The 15,672-nt window shown below is 43.4% G+C and overlaps 1 protein-coding gene across 1 annotated transcript in view; it reads right to left on the bottom strand.

The window, feature by feature from the left end:
• ARHGAP10 (Rho GTPase activating protein 10) overlaps positions 1–15,672 on the bottom strand; it is a 336,548-nt gene that overhangs the window by 237,024 nt on the left and 83,852 nt on the right. The window contains exons 2-3 of the mRNA XM_010368443.2: positions 8,190–8,285; positions 8,055–8,116 (exon numbers count right to left, since the gene is read on the bottom strand). Coding sequence (XP_010366745.2) covers positions 8,055–8,116; positions 8,190–8,285 — 158 coding nt within the window. The remainder of the gene's footprint in view (positions 1–8,054; positions 8,117–8,189; positions 8,286–15,672) is intronic.

Raw genomic sequence — 15,672 nt, 5'->3', positions numbered from 1 at the left:
CAAGTCGGGTAGATCACGTGAGGTCAGGAGTTCAAGACCAGCCTGATCAACATGGTGAAACCCCGTCTCTACAAAAAATACAAAAATTAGCCGGGTGTGGTGGCAAGTGGCTGTAGTCCCAGCTGCTCAAGAGGCTGAAGCTGGATAATCGCTTGAACATGGGAGGCAGAGGTTGCAGTGAGTCAAGATCCCATCGCTGCACTTCAGCCTGGGAGACAGAGCCAGACTCCCCCCCCCAAAAAAAAAAAAAAAGGAATTGTGGTTTTGACCATTTTTTTAAAAATGGCAAAAACCGCAATTACTTTTGTACCAACCCAATTAATAGTTCGGAACAGAAATCCATGTCAGAAGTCCAAGAAGTTATGGAAGAGATTTGAGAGCATGAAAGGATGATGAGAAGCGGGTCTACTGAAGCAGAGGCCGGGGCTGACAGAGCAGGCATCACGTCTTGCCTGCGACCAACCATTCTGAACTACTAACAAAAGCCTTTGGTAGGCAGCAGCTTAGTACCTTCCCTATGGGGGCAAAAGCTTAGGGCAGGTCATCCAGGAAGTGTTCCCTGGCCTGGTATTTTCACAAGGGTCAAGTCTGTGGTAGAGGAAAACAACAGAAAAAGAAAAGGGTCTCCAAAGCCTGAAAAGTCTGCAGAGGCAAAGGGCCTTCCTGCCCAAATGGGGAAAGGGGTGCGGCCGTGGACAAGATACTTCCGCACATCTGCTTAGCAGCCCAGTCTGCCCCCAGCACCCCTGGGATGAGAGAGAGGCGGAACAGCTCCATCTCAGGCACCTTTTGTGCATCATCGGGCAAGCTCTGCCTTCTCTCTCCTGGCACTCCTGCTTCCCCGCAAGCTTTCGTGAACCTCTGGGCCTCAACCAATTGCCCTTATTTGCCAGAATCCTGAGAAACTGAGCAACCATTTTAGGCAAGGGATGAAACTCAATGATCTGACAAAAGAATACATGTAAAGAAGTAAACGCAGTATGAAGGGCTTTTAAAAGAACAACATAAACTACAGCACTATTTTAAAAGTCCTTAGATTCCTGGACAGCTGCCCACCTCAGATAAGTACAACATGTCCTGCCATGCCAGAGAGAACATCTCTGGAATTCTGGCAGCAACACACCACAACAGCCCTTTCCTCTGAGAACAGGCACAGAAGTACAGCAGTTGCAGCCACTCACTGTATCAGATCCGGCTCCCCAGGTTGAGTTCTTCACCTCCACAGTCAAGGGTGGCAACATTATAAGCAAAAACTACCCACTCAAAACACTGTCCTGGCCGGGTGCGGTGGCTCACATCTGTAATCCCAGCACTTTCGGAAATAGAGGCCGGTGGATCACCTGAGGTCAGGAGTTTAAGACCAGCCTTCCCAACATGGCGAAACCTCATGTCTACTAAAAATACAACAAATTGGCTGGGCGCGGTGGCTCACGCCTGTAATCCCAGCACTATGGAGGGGCCAAGGCAGAAAGATCACAAGGTCAGGAGATCGAGACCAACCTGGCTAACATGGTGAAACCCTGTCTCTACTAAAAATACAAAAAATTGACCGGACGTAGTGGCACGTGCATGTAGTCCCAGCTACTCAGGAGGCTGAGAAGGAATCGCTTGAACCTAGGAGGCGGAGTTTGCAGTGAGCTGAGATCCAGCCTGGGTGACAGAGCAAGACTCTATCTCAAAAAAAAAAAACTCAAAAAAAAAAATACAAAATACAAAAAATTAGCTAGGCATGGTGGCAGGCGCCTGTAATCCCAGCTACTCAGGAGGCTGAGGCAGGAGAATGACTTGAACCCAGGAGCCAGAGGTTGCAGTGAGCTGAGATCACGCCACTGTACTCTAGCCTCGGCAATACTCCATTCCCAAAAAAAAAAAAAACACTGTCCTGAAAAAGCCAATTTGACTTTTTAAAGGGTGAGGCATGTGTATTCATAGAAATTAGACTTTGAGTGTGGAGGGAAACACTGACTTTTCTTTCTTAGACTGGCAATTGCTCTACTTCTCTCTCCAACAATTCATTTTAGTAGGAACAAAGCTGGACATTGTCGGGGGAAAAGGAAAAAACATAGCCTTCCCTGTTTTTGAAATTTCAACAGTTTCCCCTCAAGGAGGAAACTAGACATAGCTAAGATTCATCCTTCAACTCAGCCCAGGTATCACCTCTCCAAGATGCCTTCCCTGAATTACTCAATCACTTGATTACCACGAAGCATGTTGGAAATTACATGCCTTCTTTCAGCCATCTCCTCTAATGGATGACTCACTACTGAAGGGCAGGCCTTACGTCTTCATCTTTATAGCATGTGGCACAGTGCTTGGCATGTGGCAGGCACACACTATTTGTTGAACCGTACACTTAATACAGCCTATTTAGGTACAGAGATGAGGCGTATGAACATATATAACTGGTGGCTCAAAACCAACAGGGATTGCTGAGCATCCACATAGATGACTTTATCCCTTAAAACCTGAAGTCCCATCTTACCCTTAAGATTCAGAAAGTTTTTAAAAATATTTGGCATTACTGTTTGCCTTCTAAAATACAGATATACAGATACAGTTTTAACATTTTAATGACTCAGTCTTAATTATGAATCTCCAATTATTAATATTATGCTGCACCATTATTCAATTTAGGATTTCAGAAAATACTAAACTAATTGCTTTTAAAGATTAAGGGGACTGGATGCGGTGGCTCATGCCTATAATCCCAGCACTTTGGGAGGCTGAGGCAGGCAGATCACAAGGTCAAGAAATCGAGACCATCCTGGCCAACATGGTAAAACCCCATCTCTACTAAAAATACAAAAATGAGCTGGGCTTGGTGGTGCACATCTGTATTCCCAGCTACTCAGGAGGCTGAGACAGGAAAATCACTTGAACCAGGGAGGCGGAGGTTGCAGTGAGCCGAGATTGCGCCACTGCACTCAGGCCTGGTGACACAGTAAGACTCCATCTCAAGAAAAAAAAAAAAAAAATTAAGTGACCACTATTAAATCCTTGGAACCACTTTCAGACTATTTCTACCTCCATTTTACAGTCATTTTGCATTCCTTTCTTAATCTGTGGCTTTGAACATGCTGATGGTTTATAAAACTTTTAAGTTAAAAAAAATTTTTAAGTAAAACAAGAGTCTTTCAAAGTTCTCAGAATGTACTGGCAACCATTTTAGCTGCTTAAAAACATTCCTTTTCTCCTTGTACCAGTGTCGGAGGTATGGGCTTGCTGAACTATACAAAGACCCTCTGCTGTGTCTCCACCCCATGAACCCTTTCCTAACAACCACAAGCTTAGGCACTCCATGTGAGTCACACTATCTTTGCTGGCGTACTTTGTATATTGTTTTCTTTTCCCATTCCTTGTCTTAGGAAGCACTTAGTATAGGCTATTTTAATTAGCTCTTTACCACTTATTCTCTAGTATCACACTGGAAATTTCTTGAGGCAAGTATCTATTCTGACCCAAAAGTTTCAGGCAAATGTTTAGTAATGCCTCAGTTATGTTTTAGTAAGTATTCAAAGGTATTTAAATAAACAAAGGTAGCCACAGTGATTCCACTTTAAAAAAAAAAAAAGTGATCAGTGACTATCAAAATGAGAAGTACCTAAATAATGTCAATATGGGTTAAGTGTCCAACTTTTCAACTTTTACTAATTTCATTATTCCAACTCACTGATAACTTAGGAAAGTACTATTTTAAAGGTTTCTGAGGCAAATATAAAAGGATCAGGAACTCTTACAAAGGCGGAAAAAAGCAGATGGGGAGAAGAGCCTATAAAGTGACTTGGAAATAATCAAATGTAATATGTTCGGATTCAGATTCAAACAGACCAACTGTTATTGGGGGTGGCGGTGGGGAAGAGAAAGAGAGAATCTGAATGAGTATCAGGAAAACTTGAATATGACCTAATTTTTCATAAAATTAAGAAATTACTGATTGTGATAAAGACACGGTGTTTTTTTAAGTGTCCGTTTTTTGAGATATATACTGAAGTATTTGTGAATAAAACTGGGCTTTCTGTCAAAATAATGAGGACAGCAGGGGGCCAGGGGGAGTAAGGATCACAGGAGAACTGAGACTGGTCTGAGGCTGGGTGTTGAGTCCATGTAGTTTCACTGTATATTTCTCTCAACTTTGGTACATGTTTGAAATTTTCCAAGCTAAAAAGGAAGAAAGCACTAGGAGGTGTCCTGTTAATTCTGTGGTTGGCCGTGGCTACCACCCACCCCAGCTTTGGACAGCGTCCTGCTTTCCAGCAGGTGTTTCTGTTCCCACAACGGGTTGTGTGTGACACACCACAGCACTCCTCTCTAAGGTTCATGGCCTTATATAGACACCACCCTATTCTCATTCCTACCCTGCACGGGAACCCAACCTCGTCTAACACAGAGACCCTATCAACCTCCATCACAGCTGGAGATTAAACCAGTCAGTTGGCTAACAACAGCTCTGCAAACCATGCTGTCTACTCCACACAGCCTGGAGCCAATACCATGTTCCCATTTTTGGACCTCATCACTCCATTTCAAGGAACCTAAAACAGAAAGAGAATACTGAGCCTGACAATGGTCACACACTATTTCTGTAGAGCTAAAATCCAGCACCACTCTGCTCGGAACTCTTCCTCCAGACACCAGGATGATGCCCTTTGTGCAGGACCCTACTGAAAAGGCAGTCATCACCTCACCACTCCAGATATGCTGTGGACCCTCCCCACCTGGCTACTTGCCCTGTACTGTTTTGTAGCATTTTTCACTGCCTGCCAATGGATTACAGGTTTATTTCTACTTCACTACTGCTGCCTAGAATCTAACCTCCATGGAGGCAGGGACTTTTGCTTTCTTTGCCTTTACCTATGTCCTGAGTTTCTCAACAGCAACTGGAACATAAAAAGAGATCAACAGGTATGTGCTAAATGTTCAGGATGCCAGGAAAGTATAACTATCAAAGAGGGTTAAGAACGGAAAATTGACACTCTTAACGTAAACTAAAAACACGTACCTCACCAGCCCACACATCTACTCCATGTACTAGAAAGGTGACATCATGATGCTATTTTTATTCACCATTTTATTTAGTCTTTCCTAAATAGCTGAAAAATTGATGACTACAGGATCACATGAATAATGATTGAATCTGTCAGTGTGTGCCAGAAAAACCTCATGGGACCACGGTGTCTTCACACACCCTCTACAGTATCTACATTATATACACACAAATTACCTCAAAATTTAGAAATGAGTGCAAATTAGGGCTTTTGAGGACATATGCCTTTGTCACTTTTTTTTTTTATTGAGATGGAGTCTTGCTCTGTTGCCCAGGATGGAGTGCAGTGGCGCGATCTCAGCTCACTGAACGCCTCCCGGGTTCAAGTGATTCTCCTGCCTCAGTCTCCCGAGTAGCTGGGATTACAGGTGCCCACCACCATGCCCAGCTAATTTTTGTAATTTTAGTAGAGACAGGGTTTCACCAGGTTGGCCAGGCTGGTCTCAAACTTCTGACCTCAGGTGATCCACCCACCCCAGCCTCCCAAAGTGCTGGGATTACAGGCATCAGCCACCACACCTGGCCCTCTGTCACTTTTTAAATCCAAATCAGTGTCCTCCTGCAGCCCTACCCAACATAAACACCCACCAGCCACCACCCAGGAAATTAGAGTGACACCTATGAAGCCAGTTGCAGTGACAGGGAGGGCAGTTCAGTGCCAGCTTCTTAACACAAACCAGCTCTACCTCCTAGATGCCATGTGATCTAGGGCAAGGTAAAGTGCCTCAGTTTCCTCATCCGTTAAATGGGGAACAATAGCAGAATCTATCTCATAGGGTTGATGTGAGAATTCAGTGACTTTGTATTAGGTAAATAGCTTAGAACAGCTCCTGGCTGATATGGTTTGGCTCTGTGTCCTCACCCAAATCTTACCTGAAAGTGTAAACTCCATAATCCCCACATGTCAAAGGCAGGACCAGGTAGAGGTAACTTGTGGTTTCTCCCATGCTGTTATCATGATAGTGAGTTCCTGTGAGATCTGATGGTTCTATAAGCATCTGGCATTTCCCCTGCCTGCACTCACCCCATCCTGCCACCTTGTGAAGAAGGTACCTGCTTCTCCTTTGCCTTCCACCATGATTCTAAGTTTCCCGAGGCCTCCCTAGCAATGCAGCACTATGAGTCAATTAAAACTCTTTCCTTTATAAATTACCCAGTCTCCGGTATTTCTTCAAAGCAGTGTAAGAACAGACTAATACACTGGCACACAGTCAAGGTAAACCAACTTAGCTAATATGTCCAGTATTATTTCTACCACATCTAAACCCACTCATACACTCACACTGTAACATAATTCTAGACAGTACTTATTTTCAAGAATATAGAAAAAAGAATTTTTTTTTTTTTTTTTGAGACAGAGTCCCACTCTGTTGCTAAGGTTGGAGTGCAGTAGTGCACTTCCGGCTCACTGCAACCTCCACCTCCCAGGTTCAAGTGATTCTCCTGCCTCAGCCTCCCAAGCAGCTGGGATTACAGGCGTCTGCCACCACACCCAGCTAAATTTTTTTGTATTTTTAGTAGAGACGGGGTTTCACCAAGTTGGCCAGACTGGTCTCGAACTCCTAACCTCAGGTGACCTGCCCACCTTGGCTTGCTGGGATTACAGGCATGGGCCACCTCGCCCAGCCTGAATCTGTATTTTTTTTAAGCCTGAAATAAATGGTGAGAATAGATAGTGTGTCATAACCTAGTAGCAATTCTGCTGTAAATCTGGTTTAATTAAAGAATATCATTAGGAAGGTAATGTAAGCTTTTCAGAAAAGCAGGCAATTATTCAATAACTCCCAAATTTACAGCTGAGTGCGTGTTAAATGAGATCATACACTTAAGGCACTCAGTACAGCACTGCATATGAAGCGCACTCCATGGGGGACAGTTTTTGTTTTGTTTTGTTTTGAGACAGGGTCTTGCTCTGTCACCCAGGCTGGAGGGCAGTGGCACAATCTCGGCTCACTGCAACCTCAGCCTCCTGGGCTCAAGTGATCCTTCCAACTCAGCCTCCTGAGTAGCTGGGACGACGGGCACATACCACCACATCTGGCTAGTTTTTTTTTTGTTTTTGTTTGTTTGTTTGTTTTAGATGGGGTTTCGTTCTTGTTGCCCAGGCTAGAGTGCAATGGTGCGATCTCAGCTCACCGCAACATCTACCTACTGGGTTCAAGCGATTCTCTTGCATCAGCCTCCTGAGTAGCTAGGATTACAGGCATGTGCCACAACGCCCGGCTAATTTTGTTTTTTTTTTAGTGGATACGGGGTTTCTCCATGTTGGTCAGGCTGGTCTCAAACTCCCAACCTCAGGTGATCTGCCCACATCAGCCTCCCAAAGTGCTGGGATTACAGGCATGAGCCACTGCACCCAGCCTAATTTTTGTATTTTTGTAGAGATGGGGTTTTACCATGTTGGCCAGGCTGGTGTCAAACTCCTGAGCTTGTGCAATCCACCCACCCAGTCTCTCAAAGGGCTGGAATTACAGGCATGACCCACCACGCCTGGCCAAGGGTAGTTCTTCTTATTCTTGTTATGATTATGAATCTTGATGCAAAGTGGGATCTCAAAGACCTCTAAGGCCCAGGTTCTCTCCCTTTCCACGCAGCCTAGAAATCTACAGGGGTATGAGTCAGGGGCTAACATTGCCCAGCTGTCCTCTGCTTCTACGTAAGCTTTTCTGCTTTTATTCCCCTAATATATCAAGCTTCTGCATGAGAGTCTACATAAATGAAAGTGCTGTGCTGCAACAAAAAGCTAGAAAGCAGTGATGTAGTCCCACTGTCCACTTTACAGATAAAAAAGCAAAGCCTTGGTGGAGGTCCTGCAGCTTCTCCAAGTTCTGACTGTGGTCAGCCCCCTCATGGAACTAGAAATCAGGGCTCCTGAAACCTCATCTTTCCATTACAATGCACTACTGTACTCAGAGATAAATGCATCACAACTTCTACCAGAACCAGCTTCCAAATCCAGATTTTTCCCCCTTGAAATCTGACTTATTAATTTACACCCCTCTCAACTCACCATAATTTCTCTCTGTTCCTCCAGATTCTTCAAAAAATTTGAAAATTCACGTAAGGAAGCATCTGTAACAAGAAAGGAGTGATTATTTGGTGGCCATGGCAAAGGAAAACAAACCAAAATCTCATGTTTATTTACCTATGCATCGTTCATCATCTGTCACAGCATCACCGATAAATTCAAACTTAAAATCTCTGAGTGAATGAGCAAACTTCCGCTGGGCCACTGACAAACCTAGGAAGAAAAGTGTAACGATGACTTGGGTTATTGTTTTAAGTCAAGCCATAAAAGAAATTTATTCCTCCTAAAATTGGTAAAGCTGTAGAGCTGTCCTCCACTCGATCTATGAGAAGGCATGACCCAACTCCCTTGCCAAATGGCCCGCCATCTTCAACCTGGCACGCTCCAGATAGCCTCTGTCTTCTAGTCTATACCCTGCCACAGAACAGACGCTGGAGAAATGTTTATTCCCTCCCCCACCTTCTTATTCCTCAAATCTGACTCTTTCACACTGTTCCCTAAAGTATTCTCCCTTTCTCTCCTCACTCCAGTCAGGACATGCCCAATTCTAAAGTTCAGGCTGTGATTAGGAACACACACACCTGATAGTGGCTTGATGCGATCTGGATGCCTGCCATGGTTTCAAACATAAGGATCTCAAAAGCCCAAGGTCAGCCAACCAGCTGCTCTTAACCGATTGCCAAATAACCACTCCAGTCAGAGAAACCCAGAAGATTCAAAAAGAATGTTCATAGAAAACAGCATCAGGGAGGTAACTGAAGGCCAAGAAGAAATGGTAGGAACAATTAATTCTGCAAAAGACCTACAGAGATCCTCATCTTAATTGGAGATTAACAGAAGAGTGGAAAACTACTTCTAAAATAGGCTAACATTTATTTTACAGGCCTTGCACCATGCTAGGTGATATGCATATTTCATTTCATTCAAAAATTCTCAAGAGATATATAAAGATTATTATACCATTTTACAAAGAGGCCAAACCTCAAAGACGTTGAGTAATCTGCGTAAGGTTGGCACAGCTGCAAATAATAGCAGCAAAGGCTTAATTATTCTTCAGAACCACTGGTCCAAAGGCCACAGCCTGACAAGTATACAATCCTGCCTCTGGTTTAAAGCACTTTCTAAGAAGGTGTTCACTGATTTCTGCACTTCACACAGCTCCTGTCTTCCTGTATGTCTCCTTCACACATTACTGTCACAATGAAGATGAGTCATATTATGGTAATAAAATTGTTTAACAGACTATTTTTAGAGCAGTTTTAGGCTCACAGTAAAACTGGGCTGAAGATACAAAGATTCCCCAAATAGCCCCTGCTCTGGCACGTGCACAGCCTCTAACCCTTTTAACATTCCCCACTGTCAGTTTTTGAAACTTCATTTTTCCTCATGTTTATCGTGCTGTTCTCAATTTTTTAAAATAATATGTAAACACTGAAAGACCTAAATATGAAAAGGCAAAACTGTAAAATGTTGGATCATATAGGATTGTAATTTCTTACACCTAAAGTATAGAAGAAAAGCACCAAGCATAAGGCGAAATGGAATGGACTGCAAGCATGGACCAATCCTCCAGCCCTCCTTGTAGGCACATCTCAGTGCACTGACACTGCAGTTCCTCCCATGGAAACTCATCTATTTCCCACCCCTTGAACCTGGGCTAGTCTTGTAGCCAACAGAATATAGAGAAAGTGACACTGTGCCAATTCAGAGCCTCCACCTCAAGGAATGTTACACACCTCTGCTCCACTCTCACAGAACCCTCAGTCCTCCATGAGAACAAGCCCAGGCTTGCTAGCTCACTGATGAATGACTCCTGGCTCAGTGGCCCCCTAGTTGCCGCAGCAGCCAGCCAGCCAGCCTGCAGAGGCAGAGCTTCACTATACATGCATGAGGCCGTTCAGAGGGACGTGTAACTGTCCAGTGAGTAAAGCACACACTGAAATAAATGGCTGCTGTTTTAGTCATTAGGTTTGGGGGTGATTGAAAAGATAACTGATAAAGAAAAATAAAATTTGGTTGTGTTAAAATGTAAAATATGGCCAGTGTGGTAGTTCACACCTGTAATCCCAGCACTTTGGAAGGCCAAAGTGGGCAGATCACTTGAGGCCAGGAGTTTGAGACTAGCCCGGCCAACATGGTGAAACTGAAACCCTATCTCTACTAAAATTACAAAAATTAGCTGGGCATGGTCGTGCACGCCTTTAATACCAGCTACTTGGGAGGCTGAGGCATGAGAATCACATGAACTCAGGAGGAGAAGATTGCAGTGAGCCAAGATGGTGCCACTGCACTCCAGCCTAGGCAACAGAGGAGACTCTGTCTCCAAAAAAAGAAAAAAACAGCTGGCCGAGGTAGCCCACGCCTGTAACCCCAGCACTTTGGGAGGCTGAGCCAGGCAGATTACCTGGGGTTAGGAGGTGGAGACCAGCCTGGCCAACATGGTGAAACCCCGTCTCTACTACAAATACAAAACTCAGCCAGGCATGGTGGCGGATGCCTGTAGTCCCAGCTACTTGGGAGGCTGAGGCAGGAGAATGGCGTGAACCCAGGAGGCAGAGGTTGCAGTGAGCCAATATCACACCACTGCACTCCAGCCTGGATGACAGAGTGAGACTGCCTCAAAATAATAAAAGTAAATAAATAAAATAACTTAGTTCCTAATATAAACCAGGTCAACATACAATTGTTCTCTAAGATCTAGACACACTGGCTGCTCTTGGCTCACACATGCCAAACTCACTCCAGTCCGAAAACCCTTAACTTTCTGTTCCCTGAGCCCACATCGTTACTGGCTCACTCCTCCAACACCACAGCTCAGCTCAGGAAGCCTCCCCGCCTCAGCCTTCCTGGATAGGGCCAGTCCTAGGTACCCGGTTCCTCTCCATTCTACTGCCGTCTTACTTCCTTCACAGCACTTATTCACCCAAATTTATTTAGTCAATATTTGCACGTTGTTACCTATCTTCCCACGCTGGAACTTCATTTCCCTGAAGTGACAGCTGTCAGTCTTGTGCTTCTCTATATCCCTGAAACAGCAGCCAAAACTGTAAATAAGATGTAATAGGCTGGGCAAGGTGGCTCATGCCTATAATCCCAGCACTTTGGGAGGCCAAGACAGGCATATCACCTGAGGTCAGGAGTTCACCTGAGGTCAGGAGTTCAAGACTAACCTGGCCAATATGGTGAAACCCCATCTCTACTAGAAATACAAAAATTAGCCAGGCGTGGACCTGTAATCCCAGCTACTACTTGTGCTAAGGCACAAGACTCGCTTGAACTCAGGATGCGGAAGTTGTAGTGAGCTGAGATCACGCCACTGCACTCCAGCCTCAGCTACAAGAGTGAAAGTCCACCTCAAAAAAATACAAAATAAAAAGATATAATAGGATGACTTTCTTTTTAAATTTATTTCATGTACCTATTTCTGAATATTGATAGTTTGTGGACTTATGATTTTTAGTAGTACATATTATTCTATTTTGCTTTTTGCTTTGCCAGATCGCAATAGGATCTTGTTTATCTGTGTACATTTTCACAGAATATATACGAACATACTTACATTTACTTACCTATGTATTTTTTATATATTGCTATGAATAGACTGGCATAAACTATATATTCTTCCATTGGAGCTGTTTCACTATTTTATCCAAAATTACTAGATCAACAGCTACAGGTTATTTTAAAGATGATGTTTCTTATGGTCAGAATAGTAGGCTCTCTGGAAAGTTAAAACTTAAATGCACCAATTTTTCAACATTTCATGCCTAATTTCATTAGTTGAAAATGTTTGTAACAGATTAAATTGGGGCTCATTTGCATAACCAATCTGATGTATTTCCAATAGCATGCTTTACACCTGTGCTAAGAATTATAGTTATATCACTTCTTCATTTTAAAACATAAGCATTTCTGTTACTCATTTTCCCCTTCCTGGTGATCTCCTCCTAGGGTTACCAGAGTTTATTATGCAAAATTTCCACTGTTAAAAATCTGACCACACCATATTCTATTTCTTTGAATAATTATAAATGTAATTGCCTTTCCATTACTTTATACATTTTAAATTTATTTTCCCATGCAGTTCATATTTTACAGATGTCTTCTTCCTTTCAAAACAAAAGCATAAGGCAGTTTGCTAAACTTAATGCAGTCCATTAAATGTATTTTCTTTCCAGTATCATTGCACATGAAACCCAAGCAGTTTCTCACTGATTAATGTAGTTACAAAGACCAGCAACATCTCTCTGCCTGAGTTAGATGCGGGGTGGGGAGAAGAGAGAACACTAACCAACTAACTTTTTTTTTTTTTAAGATGGAGTTTCACTCTTGTCACCCAGGCTGGAATGCAATGGGCGTGATCTCAACTCACCACAAACTCCGCCTCCTGGGTTCAGGTGATTCTCCTGCCTCAGCCTCCCAAGTAGCTGGGATTACAGGTATATGCCACCACGCCCGGCTAATTCTTTTATTTTTAGTAGAGATAGGGTTTCTCCATGTTGGTCAGGCTGGTCTCGAACTCCCGACATCAGCTGATCCTCCCACCTCGGCCTCCCAAAGTACTGGGACTACAAGCGTAAGCCACCACGCCCAGCCTAACGAACTAACCTTTATTGAGTGCCTGCTCTACGCTAACTGACTTACAAATATTATTTCAATTACTCTTAATACACCAGGAGGGTAGGTGTTAGTGTTATCTTTAAAAAAAAAAAATAGATTCAGAGATAGTTTAGTGACTCGATCAAGTCACACACCTCTTTACACCGCTGGTAATAAGTCCTGGAGGCAAAGGATCAACTCCCTGGTTTCTCAGACCCCCACCAATGTCCTTTCCATTACACCATTCAATCTTTCAAGAGATTTCACATTATTCTCAGGTCCTCTGCCCAGATCTCAACTGTTGTGAAACCGTCAGGCTCTCTAAAGGACCCTAGTGCAGAATTGTAAGTAAATGGAAAAACCATTTATTTGTACCTCCATGCCCCCTATTCTCCTCTGCCTGCTAATTCCTGAGTATTGTGAATTAATACTGCTCTTGAGATACCCTCAAGGCTGTTATATATTGGTGGATAATGCCAAGTCTGACTGCATAAAAAGCACAGCTAACACAGAAGAATGAATGTGACCTGCACCCTTCAAATGAACTCGCCACTTCAGAGTCTTCCAGACTTGAATTTTTGTGTCTTGATCTGCAGGCAAATAGGAGAGACAGTGTAGGTGATCTAATTCTTCCCAGGGTTAGGAGCAGTTTGAGAGATGAAGAGTTCTATCTGAGATGTGCTGAGTTTGAGAGGTAGGATACCACATGCAGAGATCCAACCACAGTTTGAATTCAGGTGTGGAGAGCCTCCACATTCTGGCCTGAACTGCCACTGCTTGTCCTTGATTCTACAAATGAGAAAATTATTTCTTATAGCAGAGCCACCTATTTATCAATAATTTTTAGTTAAGACCATGAGATATTAGACAGACAGACACTCTGCTGGGAGGTGGGGAGCATCTCTGTTTGGGTCACCCTACCTTGACTGCCCATCTAGCCACCACTCTCAGTGCATGATAATCCCTTAAGTTACAAGCCCGAGCCCTGGTCATGAAGTTGTCACTACTAACTCCTACAACTTCTCATCCCACCAGTGAAAACACTAATGGAGATGCTTTTAAAAATGTGGCATGTTTTACTAATGGCTTTAAAAGAAAAAGGATATAGTCAATAAATATACTCTTGTCACTCATTAAATCTGAATACAGGATTTTTTATAAATCAAAATAGATTCCACAGCCCTTTTCAAAATAGACAAATTGCACCTGGAAGCTCACATTCTTTATGTAGAGTGCCAAATAATTAGATTATCAACTACACAAAGGTCTGCTGAGGGAGCTGCCCCCGACTCTGCACATCAAAACATGCACCAAAATTCTTCCACCTGTAAAGGGTACAGACTCTAAAAACTTAGTATCTTTCATGCCAGGGAAATAATGTTGACATTAATCCAAGAAACTTGAAGTGAAATGAAATTCCTCTAGCACTATAGACTGGCTTCACACTTTCATGTTTTCCTGCTTTACAAAAGCAGCAGTGGTACTATATACAAAAATGGCATTACAGCTTCTCTGTACAGGTTAAAAAAGAAAGCAAATAACTAACTCATTTTGTAGGTTTAAAAAAATGTTGCAAACAACTCATAAGCCCAGAATGCATCACGGGGCTAGTTTAGGCCTAAAGGCCAAATCACAGGCTGTTCTAGAAGCAACTCATGGCCCAACATAGTCTCTGGCTCTATTCCAGTAAAGCATTCCTGACCCTAACTCTGAGTTCAGCTTGCCTGGGGTGTCTGTGTAATGAATTCTTATCACAGAATATATAACATCTGAAGTCACTTGAATGACCTGAAGTGACAAATTTATGCGGTAAAAGGAAAACCAGTGGAGCCCACAAAGGTGTAAGGCCCCAAAAGACATCCATAAACCTGGAACACAGAGCTCAAGGCCAATATGGCACATGAAGGAACAACCAAATACCAAAATAGCCAAATAATTAATAAGAATCCTCCAGGAGTGATGTGGGGACTGGAGAGAATCCCACAGGCGGCTCCACACTGGAGACCACCACCCAGCCCTCCCTAAACATTCCACAAATGCTGAGAAACTACTGGGGCTAGGCACTGTCTTAGAGAGAGTACCTGCCACATCAGGATGGGAGATGGGACAAGAATGCTGGTGACCACCTAATCCACTCATTTTCCAACTGTCTTTGGCCACAGACTCCTCTGTTTAAAGAAAACCTTATTTACAGTAAGAACAGGAAAACCAGATAAAACAGCTGACACTTACCTATTCGTTTCCTATTGCTGTAGTAATAAATTACCACAAATGCAGTGGCTTACAACAACGCTAATTTACTATCTAACAGTTTTTGGAGGTCGGAAGTCTAAAATGGGGGAAGTCTCATGGGGCTAAAATCAAGGTGTCGGCAAGTCTATCTCACTCTGTCACCTAGACTAGCATGCAGTGGCACTATCATAGCTCTCTGCAGCCTTGATCTCCTGGGCTCATAAGAAACTCCCACCTCAATCTCTTGAGTAGCTGGGACTACAGGCATGAAACACCACCACCACACCGTTTTGTTTTGTTTTTTTTTTTTTTAAGAGATGGGGGGGTCTCACTTCGTTGCCCAGCCTGGTCCTGAACTCCTGTGGCCAAGTGATCTTCCTGCCTTGGCCCTCCGAAGTGCTGGGATTACAGGTGTGAGGCACAGTGCCCAGCCTGACCTTTGTTTCTGTCATCACATCTCTTCTGACTCTTTTAAGGACCACTGTGATTACAACAGGCCCTAAGATAATCCAAGATAACCCCCCCTCCAATCTCAGGGTCTTTAATCACATCTGAAAGTCCCTTTTGCCATGTAAAATAACATGTTCACAGGTTCCAGGGATGATTAAGACAGGACGTCACTGGAGGGCCACCATTCTGGCTACCACACCTTTTAACAGCAGGTACTCTACTAATCACTTTACATTTGTAGATTTGGTTAACTATCACTACAACAGACGAGGACACAGACACAGGTTACCCAACTTGCCCAAGGTCATATGACTAGGAA

Source organism: Rhinopithecus roxellana, chromosome 2 (assembly GCF_007565055.1).
Source record: "Rhinopithecus roxellana isolate Shanxi Qingling chromosome 2, ASM756505v1, whole genome shotgun sequence".
NCBI classification, from domain to species: domain Eukaryota; kingdom Metazoa; phylum Chordata; class Mammalia; order Primates; family Cercopithecidae; genus Rhinopithecus; species Rhinopithecus roxellana.
Note: the sequence above shows the minus strand (reverse complement) of the source record. Positions and strands in the feature narration are given on the sequence as shown.